Genomic DNA, 18,706 nt, shown 5'->3' with positions numbered 1-18,706 from the left:
CATGACTATGAAATACATACTTTCTAGCACAGAGGGGAGAATATCTCATTAAATCTAATGCATATTTTCTAACATTTTTATCTAGAAAGTTATTTGCTATTTTTAATAAAAAGTTTATAAAATGTAGGGATTGATTTTGCAGTTTAATTTTAAACTTTGTAAAGTTGGTGCATTACTGAATATTAGCTACCCAGGGAACAATTAATACATATTCTCCCATTATGTGTATGTGAATGTATGCATTGCTTTACTTGTTGTGCACAGATAAACTTGCATGTGGGGCATCTTTCTAGTTCCTGTTTCTAAGTGGGAACTGACAGAAATGACACAGGTGAGTATACATTTATTTCTTTGTATTATAATATATAGACCCTGAATATATAGAAACTGTCACCATTTTTTTAAATGACAAATACTTATTATTAAAACTGCTGAATGCACAGTATGCGATGTTAGTTATAAAATAACCAGCATTTTCTTTCATACCCAAACTGCACTTTTTTTATTATTGAAGCTTTTGAAGACCTAGTACTTAACACACTGGTCAACTACTGAGAGCAAACTAGATTCTAAGTTAAAGGGTTCTTGAAAAGTCTAAGAGCTCTTATGGGATAAAGGAAAGCCTGCCGACATTGTGGGACTCTACCAGTTAATCCCAGGCATAGTTTCCACTTTAATGAACTAAACAGGAAAGACAATTAGAATTTTTGCCATATTTGGTGGGGGAGTCTAAGAATATGACTTCCACCCCTTCTAGTTTCTCTTGCTTAATAATCTGAGAAACCCATTATGAACCCAAATATGTTTTCTTCCCACATACCTCCATCCTGTCTATTTTGACTTTTCAAAGATTACAACAACATTCACCAATGTTACTATCTTCAGAAAAGGCACCCAGGGTTCTTGTTCCTTTCTTATTACGCTGGTGTTGTAAATTCATAAAACATTGGTGGGGGTGAACTATTACAACTCCCTATAGCTAATCTGGGTGGCTGAAAAATCCCTGACACAGGAGTAGTTCCCCTTGGACTGAGAGAAACAAACCCATGTGGCCTTGTTACATGAAGCAAACGTCTGAAATCAGTTACTCCCTTCTTCAAAAGCAGAGTTATAGATGGAAGCCATGGATATCCAGAGGTTCTCTAACAAGGAATGTGCCAATGGGGAGAACTCCTCAAATAGATGGATGAGTCCACAGGATTCTAAATAATTGAAGCAAAATAGCTGGAACAGAACAGTGGAAAATAACCACTGTGAGAGCCATATGATCAAGGCTACTGGGCACTATCATTAACTTCAGAGTTCTTATGTTTAATAGAATAAGTCTGAGTCCATTCAGCAATGGAAAAATAAGGCGTGATAGAAGAGAACAACTATGGTTACTGTAATGTTAGAGGTTTGCAAGTCTCTAAGGAGAAGATGAGTTCCCCTCTTGCAGAGAGAGCGATCAATGTCTTTTTACACGTAAAAACAAAACAAAAAACACTGCACATCTCAAAGAGCCATGGGGTTAGTTTTGGTAACATAAGCCAGCTTGTAACTAAGTAGGATTCAAGGATTATGTTACAGTTACATATCCAGTTGTCTGTCTACCTGCTTTTCTCACATGCATTATGTAGCTCTTATCTTAGAGTACCAGGACGATTTGAACATGACCTTCTTCAAATGTACTATTTTCAACTTCTCCGAAGAGGAAAAGAGTACCAACCTCTGGTAGAAGCAAAATCAGATCTGAAAATACAGTGTACTGATGTAAACTCCAAGTACAAATTCAGAATGATCATATTAAAAAAATGTGTGAGATTGGGCCTATGGGTCCTATTCCCACAGGCCTCTTCTCTGTTTACATCCCACTTTTCCTCTGTGAATCAAGACTGGGCAGTGAGAGCAAAGTCCCCCCTCTCGTGGAGTAGAAATATCCAGTGACCCATCTTCCCAGTAGCTCATCCTTTTATGTGTGACAGATGATAAATGGCCACGAATTCTTTGACACTCCTTATATGGAGATGGAGGGTTTACGTGCCATCTCCTTGAATCTGGGGAGCCTCGGTGACTCCTTCGACTAAGAGCACGCAGTGGCAGTGATCCTTAAGAGAATAGAACACTTGGCTCTTGATGCTGCAGATGCTGCCGTAAGTAGCCTGCACCCCCTGGGAAGAGACCCCATGGAAAGGTCCTGGCCCTACATGGAGAGGATCGAGCTGAGCCCCACCTTCCAGCTATCCTGTTCAGGTGCTGCAGGGCATGGAGCCTCCAAACCAGCCCAGGCCCCAGCTGAAGACCCCATGTGGCAGTTGTTTGAACTGAGTTTTGGCGTAGTTTATTGCACAGTAATACAGAACTATAACAGGGGTGGCAACTTGAGCCAACTGATTAACTCGGGGCTTCCCTTCTGCTTCTGTAAAGAAAGTCTAATTGGATCACAGCCACTCCCGTTGTCTACAAGTTGTCTAGCTGCTCTCCTGCTACAAAGGAGTAATTGTGGAGGAGACTCTGTGAGCCACAAGGCCCTAAAATAGTTAATATCTAGCCCTTTACTAAAAGGGTTTGCCAACCCCTGTCCTAGAAAAAGCCTTACCTGAAACCCATGATTCCCTCTTTAGGAGAATATATAGCAGCCAACCTGTTGCCATTCTCCATCTAAAGTCTCACTAGACTAGGAGACAAAGATCTCATGCTGACTTTGGCTAAGGCAAATGACCTTTGGAGAACCAGTTCATTGCTCTTGGTCTCAATTTCCTCATTTGTAAAATGAGAAGACTGGACTGGATCACTTTTTCCCTAGGAGTGTTCCATTAAATACTGGTCTCAAGAGATGCTCTGTGGAAAAATAATTCCATAGTCAAATTTTCGGGGAAGCACTGCATACTCTGTCTCATTGGAGATACAAAATGCACGTTAGCATATTAACGGTTCTGCAGCATAGAACCCATCTGCCTTCATTTACAAAAGAATTTTCTCAAACATTTTTGGTTTCAGACCTCTTTTCCCATGACAACTGATGATATCGCCTAGAACCTGTATTGAAAAGAACACACTCAAGGGAATGCTACACCATGTACTCTTTAAGGTTCCTTTTTGCTCCAATAGTCCCTGAATGTAGGATACATTGTGTCTGGCGACAGAGAGTTAACTTTTTTTCAGTGCTGTTTTTGACTTCCCTTTGCAAAGACTGCTGCCTTTAATTTCTTAGCAGTGAGACTCTGCCAGTATAATTTGCTGACTTTTCAGATTGGTGATGCTGGGGCCAATTAAGCAAGCTGCAAATTCTCCTAAGGGAACTAAAATGATATACAGATCACAAATCTTTGGATGACAATTATAATTATGATCTTGAAGTAAAACAGGGACAAAGGCAGAGAAATATTTTTTGATTACTCCTAGTTTTTATAATCCAAAGATTTCTCCATATGAGCCAAAATAGTGTGAATAATTCCTTCTCAGCACTGCAAATGCTATTCACACAATATCAAACGAATGGGTTTAATGATGTAACTAGAGTTAAAAAAATATTAAATACAAGGTAACTTGGCTTTTCCAGGCTGCTTGTTTAAAACTTCAGGTTATCTGACCAATTTTGTAAAAACAATGAAATGTTTATCCTGTTGAGATAAGGATAGGGCAAGGCTGTCTTTCCAATACCTGGGGGCTTGTTTGAGTTTCTTGCCCTGAATACAAGACCTCAGATAGCTCAGAGAATCATCTGCGTTTAAGTATGCACATATCTTTTCTTGGTTCCACCTATTTCAGATCTAACAGATTGTACTATATACACAAACATTCAATTATCAGCCTTCTTACCAGATAAAATATCTCAATTTTAATAGCACAGAAGTATTTTTCTAGTAATTATTAGGAATAAGTAACTGTTAAACCCATTTTCATATGAGAGCAAATTAAAAGTAATTTGCATATTATGCAAATTCATATCTCATATTTGCATCTCTGCCTATTATATCTTAATTCCCAGGGAATTATTAATACCTATTGAGACCTCCTGTAGCACTACTATCCAAAACTTATATATGCATTCATCTAAACTAGTATTTTCAACCCAGAGTGATTTTGTCCTAGGGGGCATTTGGAAGCATCTGGAGGTATTTTCAATTAGCATAACTTGGGGGTTTGTTATGGGATAGGGATGCTGCTAGACATCCTGCAATGCCCAGGGAGCCCCCAACAACCATTGTTGTTGCCCTGCCCCAAATGTCAGTGGTGCTAAAGTGGAGAAACTTCAGCTGAACCACACTTTTAATCTGTAAGGGGTTTCCAAAATAGTATCCGCAAACATATTTACAATCTACCAAATTATTAATTGACTTAGCCAATGGTAGTCTTATTAAACTATAAACTCCTTGCAGGCAGGACCATTCCTTTTTATCCCTAGCACCTGGTGAAATACTGGGCCCAAAGGATGCCTAAATAATGTTTATTGAATGTACTTTAGAATTTGCCAAGAGGGTTGTTTAGAGGCAGGTCACACTGAATAGGAATGAATAAATATTTTGGTTTTGTATATTTAACCACAAGGAGACATGGATACCATGTCCTCAGACACATCCGTGTGTTGCTCTGTGGAAGTATCTGATCTTGATGTCCACTTTTTTTCCCTTAATGACGTTTTGAAACAATGAGGCTATCACCTGACTTGATGTATCTTCTGCTTATATTTTTCTTGTTTATTTTTATTTCATTCTAGTAATATATAAATAATACAAATTTTGTCATTTTAACCATTTTAAGTGTAGAATTCAGTGAACATTAATTACATTCACAATCTTGTGCAGCCATTATCACTATTTCCAAAACTTTATTACTACATAGAGAAATTCTCTATGCATTAAGCGAAACTCCCCATTTTCTCCTCCCCTACCCTCTAGAAATGTCTAACCTACTCCCCACCCCTATGAATTTGCCTATTCTAGATATTTCATATAAGTGGAATCATATGATATTTGGCCTTTTCTGTCTGGCTTATTTTACTTAGCATAATGTTTCTTCTGCTTATTTTTATACTATCTGCTTCCCTGGGCTCAACGACTCTCATGATTTCAATAATAACTATGCTGATCACTTCCAAAATCTATATAGAATCAGGGTCTTAGAGTTCAGAAGGGACCTTAGATACCTTATCCTTTAGCCTTCACCAGTGGAGAGTCCTTCTACAAGATCTGGCACCTGTTCATAGGGCTCCTTCATCCTCCCACCCATCCCCTACGTGAATGCATTGAGAGACAAGGCGCTCACTTCCAGGAACCCATCCCAGTCTTTGGGGCATTTGCACTTCATTGGACTTGTGAAATGTCTTCCACCTGGCAGGTGAACTAACCACTTTGTCAAATGAAATTAGATCTAACTGCTTTAAAACCTACCCACACCTGCTTCCCTAAACTCTCATTGACCTTGGCACCACCCCTAAGCCTGCAGAACCTCTCACTTTCACAGTGTAGGCCTTGCCACACTTGTGAAGACAGGGAAAATTATTTTTGAGTTATTAATTTGTATTTTTCCTTTTATTTTCTGCCATTTAAGCAGCTGGCAGTTTCTATGTTTTCTTGTCTCAGGGGAAGTTTGTGGCAAGAATTTTCCAGCTACCCATTTCCCTTTCTGGGTTTTATTTTCCAAAAGTCTAAACTGGCTAAAAAAATTTTGCTAAGTGTCTCTGGAAACAACAAAAGAAAATGAGGGTGTTTTTAGGTACAACAAAAGCAGAGAGGGGGAAACGGACTTTGGCCCAGTGGTTAGGGCGTCCGTCTACCACATGGGAGGTCCGCGGTTCAAACCCCGGGCCTCCTTGACCCGTGTGCAGCTGGCCCATGTGCAGTGCTGATGCACGCAAGGAGTGCTCTGCCACACAGGGGTGTCCCCCCGCGTAGGGGAGCCCCACGCGCAAGGAGTGCACCTGTAAGGAGAGCCGCCCAGCGCGAAAGAAAGTGCAGCCTGCCCAGGAATGGCGCCGCCCACACTTCCCGTGCTGCTGACAACAGAAGCGGACAAAGAAACAAGACGCAGCAAATAGACACAGAGAAGAGACCACCGGGGGAGGGGAGGGGAATTAAATAAATAAAAATAAATCTTTAAAAAAAAAAAGCAGAGAGGAAGTTCTTTTAACATAAACCAGAAGGGAAGAGAGGGGAAAACAGCTCCATTCTCCCCATCTACAACTATCCATGAGCAGACTGAGAAGGGGAGGGAGCTCTCTTGGTAATATCTGAGAGAGAGAGTGATCACGTGTTTCCCAGCCTTGCCAAAGATCCCTTATTCCAGATGAGGTCTGGATTAGCGCGAACCCAACCATTAGGACCACGTGGCCTGGGGAGATTGGAGCCTCAACCGGAGCTCTCTTCCTTTAATCCCTGAGCTTGCTCACCACCCCACCCTTACCACTCAGGGTGCTGCAATTCTCTGGATTAGGGTAAAGACAGCTGCAAGCACGGCTGGATTTCCTGGTGTTGGGAAAATGAGATCTTTCTTGCAGAGCAAAGTTGAAGGGCAAAGGTTCATTAATACTACACAGCTCTGTGTAGAGGTGGTGTGGCATAGTGGAAAGAGTTTGCTGGAGTCAGACAGAGCTAAGCTTGAATCATAGAGCTTATTAAATTTCTTAACAAGTTTTACTTAACCAAAGACTCAGCTTCTTCATCTAGAAAACAGGGATAATTTAACTGTGGTGGTCACAGAGGTGTATGCTCAGATTTCTTCTCAGGCAAGAACCTGCTGTGAGGAGTGGTCGGTGCACAGCCTCCGGCTGCAGCTGCAGGGCGCACGGCAGCGTCTACCACGGCATTCAAGACGAGGCCATGCTCTCCCTGGCTGCTCCCACCCAATGCCTGTGCATGGCAAAACGAGAGGCTGGACATTTCTGCCCAAGAGGAGACTTCTCTAATGGGCAATCTTGGTAAGTGGACTTTATTAGTGGGAAATGTGAAGTTAAGCATTCTAAGCTTAGCATTCCAGGTGCCAAACTATCCATATGATAGGCAGGTAGGTGACTAGGAGCCTGAGTGTGTCCGTGGGTGTGGGTGTGGGTGGGGCCGAGAGGGAGGAAGCATTGGCCTTGGAGCCAGACAGATCTAGATCTGAATCCTAATTGGCCGTAGGACCTTGGGGAAGTCACTTCACTTCTCTGTCTTCAATTGTCTCAAATACCAAATGGGGGTAATATTGCCCACCTTACTAGCTAGCTGTGAGGATCAGAGGTAATCTATGAAAAGCATCTAGCACAGCGCCTGGCACATAGAAAGCACCCCAAAAATGGATGCCTTATTACTCTTACTGCCTGTGCATTCTTCCATTCATTTACTCATTTAAAAAATATTTATCATGGGCCAACTGTGATAGGGACCAGGAAGCAACAATGAACCAGACAGGAACAGTTCCGTACAGAGCCCAACAGCCCAGACACAGCATAGATTAACATACATCCAGGAATTACAATAGAAACATGGGGTATAGAATGTGCCTGGTACTGCTCTAAGAGCTTGACTTCATCTCTGCTCATTGAATCTTTACACTAACTGGCCCGAGATTATACAGCTGGTGAGTGTGGAGCCCAGGGAGTCGGGCTCCAGAGGCCCTGCTTTCCTTGGCTCTGCTGTGCTGCCTCTTAACATTCAATAGGATTTTATGCGTAAATGATCAGTACACAAGCGTATCAAAAATCTAGTGAACTGAGTCAGTAAGAAAGACAGTTATTTCCTGTAGAGAAGCACAGGCCCAGAGATGGTAAGCCTTCTGGAGACACTGAGTGGCCAGTGGTGACCAAGGCCCTCCTGCCAACCCCACGGCACTTCTCTGGCAATGACATTAGAAGAGTTACTCTAATATGGCTTTTCTATCTTACTAAGCCCTGACACCATCAACCACTTTACCCACAGGGCTCCTCTAGCTCCATCGAATTCTCGACTTTCAACAGCCTGATCTTTTATGCCTACTGGACATTTCTGGCAGAAAAGTTAAAGGAAAGTCAAATCGACATGTTTTATTTGGCTCTTTTCTTGAGAGTGTGTTCACATGACTGGATTAAGAGGTTCACTGAGTGAGAAGGTAATTAAGGTCACAGTCAGGAGAGTGGGGCAAAGGACACTAAGGTCATTTCTCGGCAGACACCACCCAGTTCCAGATGTCTGCATGTAACCAGACAGGACCACAGCAGTTTATTCCAAGCAAGCCTTCAGATTTATGACAACAAAGCATCATCACCATCATTCTAGAAAAATGATGATAGTGCTAATATGAAAACAAAAACAAAACCAAAACCCACCCTCTCTTAACTAGTCAAGAATGATGAAGACAACAAAAAATGATTATACTTACTGGGGGACATTGTGCAAGTTTATCAGCTGCCACCAGTTGAACGTTTAAGTGTTTACTTTGGGACTTTCCTCTAGATTTAATCAACCGTTGTAAAACCTGATAGAAGAAGACATGAATCTGAGGTTCTGTCAAAGAGTTGAAAGTAAACCCAACAGACCTTTTTTTTTCTTTTTTTCACAGTCTGTTCAGCTCTGAGTGTTCATAGAGGAAATACAGTGTGAGAAATTGTAAGTAAACTGTGTAATGACAGCATCTACTTACACTGGTCTTCAGTTACGGTGGATTTGATACATTCGTCCTACCTAGCTCTATGTGAGCTCTAGCGTTGGATCCTGAGTTCCCAACACTAGATTTTACCCAGAGATTTCAGAGAGAGCTCTGCAGAAGACGAAGCCCTGGTTTGCATGAGGTCATTTATGTGGAATGACATTTTGGTTCAAGATCTCAATGTCAGATAAATAGCAGAGTCATTTACACATGCGGTCCTTTTTGTCTCTGATAAGTACTGAGGTACTCTAGTTTAATTTTACATTAATCAGAGTATTTCAGGATTGGAAATCTAAGCAAACATTTGCTTTGGTACATTGCTACGTAAAAGCCAGTGATATATCTATATCTTTGGGACACTGCTGTGACTCTCAAATATTCCCCTCTGTCTTGTTTTGTTTTAGCTGTAAAGGGGCCCTCTTCAAAATACAGTGCTAGTCTAGGAGGTTCTATGATACATTAGCACACAGGTCCATGAGAGACCTCGTTCCTGCACTTGGAGACTCAGTGATGACTGGGTCGGGTTCAGGGAGAGGTTGAAATCCACTCCACTGAGCGAGGGCTACTTGGATCCCCCATGAGCTCCAGGTGGAAGAGACCTCCGGGTGGTCAGGGCAATTTCAGTACATTCTAATAATTCTAAAAGGCCCTGGTTTGGTCAGGATTCCCAAGATCATCCCATGGAAAACAAGTGCCTAGAGATGGAAGGCTGAGGACTTCAGAAGGGTTGGGGAAGGGCATAGCTTCATTAGACAGCCTCTGTCCATCAGAGAATACCAGTGTTCTGGCTGGGAGTTGAATTGGCATTGAGTCACTCAAATGCATTCTAGAAGGCACTGGAAAGAAACTGCTTATTAGGATAGCACCCATCAAAGTTATCTTTCATATTAACTTTTACATTCATCACTTTTTTTTTAAAGGAAGAACACCAAAATCAAAAGAGACAAATTTGGGGTTGTCTCATTTTTATTTTATCTCTTCCAGTGGCACGAAGTTATATGGCAAATTTCCCATTGTGTTTAATTATGTCAGTTCCTCAAAGAACCCAATCTAATTAGAAATCTTAGCATCTGGAAGATTTCCATAAGAGAAATTTACATAGTGATATTTTACTTTTTCTATATGTGATAGAGATAACTTGCTTTAACTATATACTCTATCAAGTGGGGAGGGAATTTAGATGATACAAGACTCAATTCTACCCAAGAAATTTACCAGCTAGAATGTCAGCCTATGAAAAACTTAGGTGTACTTTCCTTCACTTTTTTGGAATTTTGTTTCTATCATACACTTGCATAACTGCCTGGCTTGTTCCTCACAATAGTCAGTGAGCTTCCTGAAGGAGTGAACTACTCTTCAATTGCCAACTCAAAATTCCTAGAACCTGTCCAGACTGTGGGAAATAAAAAATTTGCTCATTAATCGAGTCTCTCAACAAGACACTGTCCTTACTCATGAATGAAAATGCACAAGGCAAAGAACATTTCAAAAGAAACTAGCTTCTAATCCTCCTTAAGAAAGAAATGAGCTAATTACCTTTGGAGATGAGACTTTTACGTGGACAATAATTGGTGCTAAGGAAGTCTTTATAAGTTGTGCTGGGTGATTGATGGTGTCTGCATCAAGAACGACCAGTTGCAAAGATCTTGCCAACTCAAAGATTCTTTCAATTTCACTCTGTACTTCCGCTAAAACGAGAAATAACAGGTCACAGTTATTCTTATTAATTAGTTCTTGTATTTAAAAATTGCATTTCTTTGAGATACACGTCTACACTACAAAAGCAAAACATGTAGAATTTTCATAGTCCTGTCTAATTGAAGATGTTTTCTCAAGCTAGAGAGAGAGGGGTTGCATTCTATATAAAACCAAACAGCTGGTGGAAGAAATTGAGATGTCTGTCTTGATTTGCTTCTCATGTTTACCTAAATATTTAGCTATTTATATAGCTATGATGATTCTTTTGTGTTGTTGCTATTTGTTGCTTTGTTCTAAAGAACTTTTATTTTAGCTATAGAAGTTCAAAGCACATTTGGAGAAAAAATGAAATACATATGCAAGAGCAACATCACATGAAAGTAAATTGCACTGAAATATTTTTATCAATCAGCGAGGTATATATTAATATTTTTTGGGTATGTTTTATAAAGAACAAATCTCACCTGTTTCACCTAATATGAACATTTTTGTACTACTGGTTAATTGTTAATTAGCATATTACTAAGTCTGATTGTATTTAAATATTAGAACCAATGGCCTTGTTCTAAAGCATACTTGTCATCAGCATTAAAAAATAAAATAACTGCAAAAAAGCAACTAAAATCTGCTATATTAAAATTTGGCTGGCTGTAATAGCCAAGTGATTTAAATCTATTCATAAATCTAGTAAAATGAAAAATCCAGTAATTTGTAAGTGCCTAAAGCGGACAAGCTACTTTTAAATAAAACAGCTTTCTGAAATATAAAAAAAAAGCATTTATAAAAAAAAATATTTTCTAAATCATCACATTTATTGGGCTATATCTATAGTCTGTGCTTGACTATTTAATTTTCAGAGAGATGGTCCTGTTTCATTTTTCATTTATTTTTATTTTTTGGCCAGAGATGTGACCTGACAATGTTGTAATCTGGTCCAAAGTATGCAGAATAGACAAAGCTACCTAATTTAAATTATTTCAAAAATGACCAAGGAAAAAGAGACTATACTAATTGAAAAGGGTTTGTTTCAGAGTGCAAGGATTTGCTTTGCTTCTCTGGTAGCAAATTCAAGTTCACATCACCCACCAAAAACTACTCCCTTCTTTAACCAAAAGAGATTGACAGGGTGTTCAAGGGCAATCATGTAATTTTATTTTCTTGGGCTTTGCATTATAGAATCAAATTCTAATTTGATGTTTAATGCGTGATCTATGCAAGAAGTATGAATTTAAAGAGTCAACATATCATTTTTCATAAAATTGGTATCAATGGCCTGAGAGTTCACATGCTCTGAAGGTAAACTGGCTTTCAAAATCACTTTCAAGCATTTGGACAATCAGGCTTTATCTGAAATAAAATTCCACATTTGCTAGTAATAATTAACTATTTGTCCCTTTTCCGTTCACATGTGAGAAACACTTTAAAAAAAAGAGTTTTTTTTAAAAAAAAAGTTCAGAAAATAAATTTTTTATTGTGGTAAGCTGCAGCCTCAGTATGTGGGAGTATGTTCTCCATTTGCAATTTTCATGAAACAGTTACGGTTTAAAGGAGCTCCTGATCAGCGACCATACTAGAACAAGTCTTTATTGTTTTAAGCTTCAAACTTGAGTGCAATATTTTCTGAGGCAGCAAAAAATGCAGTGATACAAAATGGATTGTCCTGCTACAAAGAAAGCATTTCCTACATGGATTAGAACTCTGGAGGCACTGTGAGTCTATATATAAATAACTCAGAAACACCAAAGCCTCATTTCCTCTGCATCAGCAACAAGGTTGGGGTGGTTTCTGACGGGAGGAGAGGGCAGGCACACCTACTGCTTGACCCAAGCAAAACCCAAGCAGGAAGGGACTTGGGCAGAGCAAGTCAGGCAGCTGAATACTGGACAGGGCCCAATTTTGGATATTATGCATATGAAATACAACAAATAAATTCTATTTGCTAGGATGTTAAAGGCATATTTATCTACATTGCTCATCTTCTAAAAGAAAAATTTCAACCAAACCAAATAATCGCAGCCATCCAGGCTGATTCTTGGAAGGATTCCAAAGAAGCTTTCATCATAACACTATTGCAGACAAATGAAGCTCTGAGCGGTCACGGACTGTGATGCTACAGGGCCCTCAATGAACACTCCTATAAACTGACCATGAGGGATGTGAGGCCACCCCTCCCCAGCATCTCTCTGCCACCAGCAATCTTTTTATATCCAAACCTGTTCATATTTCTCCCATGCTTAAAATACTTCAATTGACGCCCTAGGGCCCAAAGCAATGTTTCCCCAAATGAGTCCACTAATCCCATAAGATATCCTATGGGAAAAGGGGGGGTTTACGCAAGAGAAGTATCACCTACTATAATAGCTCCTCTCAGAATTTCAAAAGTGCATTTATTCTTAGTCTTTTAAAGGCTCTAAGAATTCTTGAAGTGAAGAACCCTGCCAACTATTTAACCCATCATTTCCAAATTTATTGGACCATGGAAAATGTTCTGAATGTAACAACTATTAATATCTTGTAGAATTAACATTTCATGGAATCTACTTTGGAAGTCTCCTTAGTAAGGCATAGGAGAGCCCTAACAAACTGGCCTGAATCAAATTTTTTCAGTCTCCTCTTCTACCACTCTCAAACTTTACCCCCACTCCCTTTTCTAAGCACAGAACTATTTGTTAACCACATAATATTTTTTATGTTGATGTCTTTATACATTCTTGTCTGCCTTGAAGAATCAGTTCAAATATAACTTCTGTGAAGTCTTCTCAGCTACCACACACCTATGCATAACTCTTCTTTCATAATCCTACTATCACACAATATTTTAACTATCTGTCCCTCTGCTACGCTTGCTTATGGGTAACATACTATGTCTTAGTTATATCCGTACTTTCCAAGTCTAGTAAAATGCATGGCACACAGCAAGTGTTCAATAACTCTTGGATGCAGTAATCTACAAATATGCATTAAGAAACAGACAAATGCACATAAGAAGCTCTCATAGTAGTTATAATAAATTACCATTAAATTAAGTCCAATGACTGTGAGTTTATGACTTTACAGAGTAAAAGTAAAAACAGTGAATTGAGATTTCTCCACATTTACACTAAGCCCCACCCCTATCTCACTCCCCCACCCCCACCCCCACCCCCACGGTCTTTGATGACAGGTAACTAGATTATAAGGAATGACTTCAGAGAATACCCAGGAACCCCTCAGCTTGTACAGATGACAGAAGCAGTCAGGCACCTGCCTTATGCTATTAAGCCTCCATTACTCATCAGAGGAAGGAGTGGTATGGTGTCAAAGGCACTGTGAGGAGTGAGTTGAAGAGAGGAAGAGAGAAGACAGGAGAGCAGAGAACGGGTGCTTGTTTGAGACATCTTCAACCTACCTTGATGTCCTTGTCATGCATGCTATTTGAATTTAGTTAGTTACTTAAACTGATTCACTATCATCAATACTGCCATTGTCACTTCTTCAAGGTCAAAATACTGTGCCTTTAAGATGGTGTCACTCTGCAGGTAGAAGTGGCTAGATGTTGGACTCAGAAAGAGATCACCCATCTCTAAGATCTTCCTCTTACAAGTGATGACAAATATTCCATTTGGTATGTTTGGTATTCTTTCATAAAGCAACTACTGAACATTTATTGAGCAATTACTATGGGACTCCTGTGTTAGGAATATAGAGATGATACTTTGTATCCTCTTTCCAACCTGCACAATCCTTGGCTGAGGGTCAAGGCATAGTACTCAATGGATTCTTGACATAAGTTTGAGCATGCAATCTATTTTGGGAACTCTATTTTCTTTTAGTTTTCCATCATCTAGAGAGTTCATTTCAGTCATCTAAAAATATAGTGGCAGTAGATAAGTCCTATCTTTCCTATGCTACCCATGAGGAAAAGGACAGTGAAAACAAGCCACTCTCAGAATATGAATGCAAATGAGAATTCTAGAAAGTTTTCTTAGCAAACATGGAGACCACAGACTTTGAAGATGAACTTCACGATTCATCAGCAGCATGGACTTGCTTCTATGGATGGTGATTCCATCCTCTATAGCAATGTTCCTACAGGTCTTCGATGGAGCTAATCACATATAGCTTTTTCTTCTTTTCCATCACGGTGAATTTTATAATACTTTCTGACTGGTGTCCCAAGAAGATATGCTTAAATTCTTTGCATGTTATTAGTGGTGATTGCTATTTCTCTTTGAAGTGTGACTATTCTGGGGATTACCAGCTGGCAGCAGAAGCAACGTTGAGAACACCACTATCTAGCTCTTCTTCTAAAGATTCGAGAGGGTTGAACAGCTTTTCTTTCCCATCAGCTGTGACTCAGATCTGACAGATATCAGTCGCCTCACAGAGAAGCATGGGCAAAGCAGGGATGGGTGGTTTCCCATGGATAGGCAGTAACAGGCTAGGAGAGCCCACTGAGGATTCTTCCCTCCAGACTATTAATTAGCTAATTGACTAGCGCCGAGAGACAGCAGACTCCCGCAGGTCTCTGCTCCCATCTTTTCTATGGTTAGCATCTCTTCAGCTATTCAATGCTTCCCCATTCAGAATGGGGAACAAATTGGAAAAGGCATTCCTAAAAGCAACACGTCATCCCAATCTGAAAGCAGACTTTAGAGAAGTACCACATTTGAACATCTTACCTAAGCTGGACCTGGTGTTCGAACGTTCAATTATTGCTCTCTTGCTGGGATTATTTAGGACAGACCTCTTAGCAAGAGAAATGTCAGCTGTCACTCTTGTTATTGATATCCTATGAATAGGAACACAGAAGAGAAGAAGCCGGTAAAAAATTGTATGGGGCTCTCCAAGTGATTTATAACCACAGTATTTAATAATCACTAAACATACTACAGTGGAACTACAATATAATAAACATTGGCCAAAAGAATTTTAAACAGGCTTTGGCTAATAAGAACACATAAGCAGAGCAGAACGGAACGGAGGAAGGTTTTGGCTATTTAACAAAACCGTCTCCAGTAAATATGCAACCCTTCCTCCTACTGCCTGTCTTGTCAAATTCCCTCCCTAATACACACAATACCAGGAGGGAATGAAAACACGTGGCAACCACGCTGTTTCTATGGAGCAGCAACACAATTTCCTCACGATTCACAACTGATTTGCTCTTGAACAAGACCTTCAGAAACTGCAAATGCCCTGTCCTGGTATATCAACACCGATCGTCAAAGAGGGAAACCCTCTTCATTTTGATCATCAAAGATAATCAACCAATTGGTGGCCAAGTTGCAGGCTTTGTGCTCAAGAGCTAATTAATTCATGAAACATGACGTTTCGCTACAGGCCCAAAGGAATGTTTCATTTGCAAGAATCTTAAAAACATGGCTCCTTTTCTGCAGGCACAAGGTTTTCAGCATATTTGCCTATAACTTTGAATGCTTAACTCTCATGACTATGTTGGGCTGTCATAAGATATATCGTTGGGGGCAATGATGAGTATTGTGTCAAGATTTTGATAAGTTAGAAAGTATCCTGCAGTCATACAAGAGAAGACTAAAGACATTGCAAATGAATGGAAACAGGGTTCATTTGCATACAACTTATCAAATGAGAACTCTGGAATTTACAACATTAAAACCTTAACTCTTTATTTTAGACTGGGGTTGCTTAACTTCATACTGTCTACCTGCAGATTTCAAAATTTGCCTCTCTAAGCCAGTTACTGCCACACTGGATTTTTCTCCATTATCTTCATAGCTTGGCAGAATTCCCAGAAAGGAGAACAATGCCCCTTCCCTTTTATACTCAGTGTACCCATTCTCCTCCATTTTCAAACTCCTTTGGGTGTTGGAGCAGGGAAGAGAGTAGACTTAGAACAATTACCGGATGGACGTGTCATCTCACACCTGTTTTGGGACAACACTATCAGCACAGGGAGACTCTTTACCTTATTTTAGCACCATTAAGCTTTGGGGAGAATTTTAAATAGGACTTTCACAAATGGCTGAGAATCGCTTCTTTCCAGCAACAGGATGTGCAAACATTCTTGTGTTGTTTTAAAGCAAAGCAAATGCTTGTGTTATTGTAAGCTATAGGCTGTCAGGAAGTTTAAAATTTTTAAACATTTTAGAATTTTGAAGCTTTAACCAATTACTTGACACATACACAAATCGTCTTCTGTAGAAATCAAGAGCTTTGTGGAAAGACCTCAGGCGCCACTGAGAGCACTAAAGGGAGGCCTAGGTGGTAGGGCTCCAGCTTTCCTACCAGGCCAGGGCCTGTCTCCACAATTCTCCTCTTTATGGCTTTAGATTTCTTCTCCTGCAAACATCAACCCTCCACCCCCCGCCCCACCCGCATCTCCCAGTTAGTTGCTACAGCTTCATGGGATTTCACAGGCAATGCCTGTGGTCACAGCTCTTCTTTACAGAAAGGGGTTTGTTTGTTTGCTTATTTTTGTGTTTGGATTTTTTAGTTTGTTTGCTGTTTTAAGAATGGAGCTGCTGGATAGAAACAGTCAAGACCCAGAACAATGCAAATATATGACTGGAGATAAGAGGGTTAATTTAGGAACAGAATTTAGCTTCCTACCTTAATGATTTTTGGAGAGCCTGAAGAGTCTATTCTGCTTAAGTGAAAACCAATTTTTCTAGTTCTATATAAGAACACTTGGTTCTTAAAATTAGGATTGCCAAAAAAATGCATATTCATTTTTCTCTGGGTTATAAAAGATCTTTTACCAAGTTGTTTTAAAGCATGCCCAAAGTTTTACAAAACAAAGCAAAAATACAGGAAAAAAACTGCTTCATATATTCCCCACATGGAAAAAGATGTGGACAATAAAGGATTCTTTTTCTTGTTTTATTTCTTAATAAAAATACAAGTTAATTTGCAATACAAGCTACTGATTAATAAAAATACACATGCATGAAATAAAGCTCAAAAGACACAGCTCTAGGTACCCTTCAACAAGACAAAATAGGAGTTTCTCTTTCCTATGCAAAGATGTAACTATTATCAAAATCAGACACCAAATCCAAAATTCTTTTGTTGGTGAAAGCCTTCCCAGCAATGTAATTACATTCACCATTGAATCCTGTCTAGCTTAGATATGTTTTATTTTTACTTAAAATGATAGCCTTTCTACTTCCTTCCTTACAACATTCATACCCCCTTATACTTCCATACATCCCTGATGGAAACACATCTCTAAAAAGTTCCACTGGACAACTTCCGTGACACAGTGCTAGTAAAAGACTAATAGGAATTCATTTTCCCAGTGGACTGGCTCTACTAGTCACTGAAAACTAGCAAAAATCACTCTCTAAATCCAGTAAATCTGAACCCCAACTGTTGCTTATTTGTACTGCCGAGCTTGTCATAATTGCTGCAGACCAATATTAGCTTTGAGTATTAGTTACTGTGATTTTCTACAGAGAGAGAAAATTTTCAGTTACGACACATTCATTAAGAAATAATTAGTATTTCTATGGTGGTAACGTAATGGCTATCAGACTCTTCTATTCTTTATGCTTGCTACATCTAATCTGTAACACTGCTATTAGAATAGTCTTAAAAATTCCTAGTATTCATAGAGAAAAGTGTTCCTAAGAACAGAACACTGTCAAGAGAACAGAGATGGAAGACACAGGAAGCCTGGAGCCTTCTTCCTGGACTCTGTCTCTTTGGTGACATGACCTTGGACAAGTCTCACCATCTCTTTGAGCTTCTGTTTCCTAATCAATAAAATGGTGATAATAGCTTTGCCATGACTATCTCACATGATTGTCATTAGGAGCAAATGAGGTGATATATCAAAGTACTTTCTTAAGTAATTATTCATAGTGCCCAACGTTGATAGGCACATACGTAATACATATAAGACAAATGATTTAAGGACTTGGAGAAGACAGTTTCCATATACCCTATTCTTAACAGTTAGCTATCCTATGAACTCTCCCATTCCTATAGTCCGTGAAATTTACGTATACTGCAAGTATGGGTGAATGAGGTTAGACATGTTGTAATCAAAACCCACTAATTTAAATATTCAAGTTTGGCATTAAAGTGCTCAAATAATTCTCTCTAGTGTTTGGGTGTCCACCGATGAGTCTGCATTTGAAAGGAGAATAGTAGGAGGAGATAATAGGAGAATGATATTGATTATGAAACAAAAGACACAGCTTTTTCCACTTGTTGACTGCAATTACAGATTGTTTTCATTCTTTTGTGGCTTGACTACTTTGTGGTAACATCAATTGTTCCCATTTCCTTTTATTAATAAATATTATCTCCTTGAGTCTCTATAAGTTGAATTCTCAGTCCCCCCGTCCCCAGCTTTTTAAAAAATATTCCTTGGCTCACAGCTTCTTTTAGATTAAGATCCTATCTATGTAGCTTATATGGTTTTCATTTAGGAATTTTGGCGATGATCATATCAGTTACA

General features: G+C 39.5%; 1 protein-coding gene across 5 annotated transcripts in view; it reads right to left on the bottom strand.

Moving 5' to 3' along the window:
* CACNB4 (calcium voltage-gated channel auxiliary subunit beta 4) overlaps positions 1-18,706 on the bottom strand; it is a 275,941-nt gene that overhangs the window by 12,845 nt on the left and 244,390 nt on the right. For all 5 annotated transcript variants that reach the window (XM_058300916.2, XM_058300917.2, XM_071216435.1 and 2 more), the window contains 3 exons: positions 14,943-15,052; positions 10,120-10,271; positions 8,317-8,412 (listed from right to left, as the gene is read on the bottom strand). In XM_058300916.2, coding sequence (XP_058156899.1) covers positions 8,317-8,412; positions 10,120-10,271; positions 14,943-15,052 — 358 coding nt within the window. The remainder of the gene's footprint in view (positions 1-8,316; positions 8,413-10,119; positions 10,272-14,942; positions 15,053-18,706) is intronic.

The sequence above is a fragment of the Dasypus novemcinctus genome, chromosome 7, assembly GCF_030445035.2.
Source record: "Dasypus novemcinctus isolate mDasNov1 chromosome 7, mDasNov1.1.hap2, whole genome shotgun sequence".
Lineage (NCBI taxonomy): Eukaryota > Metazoa > Chordata > Mammalia > Cingulata > Dasypodidae > Dasypus > Dasypus novemcinctus.
This window is presented reverse-complemented; position numbering and strand designations above follow the sequence as displayed.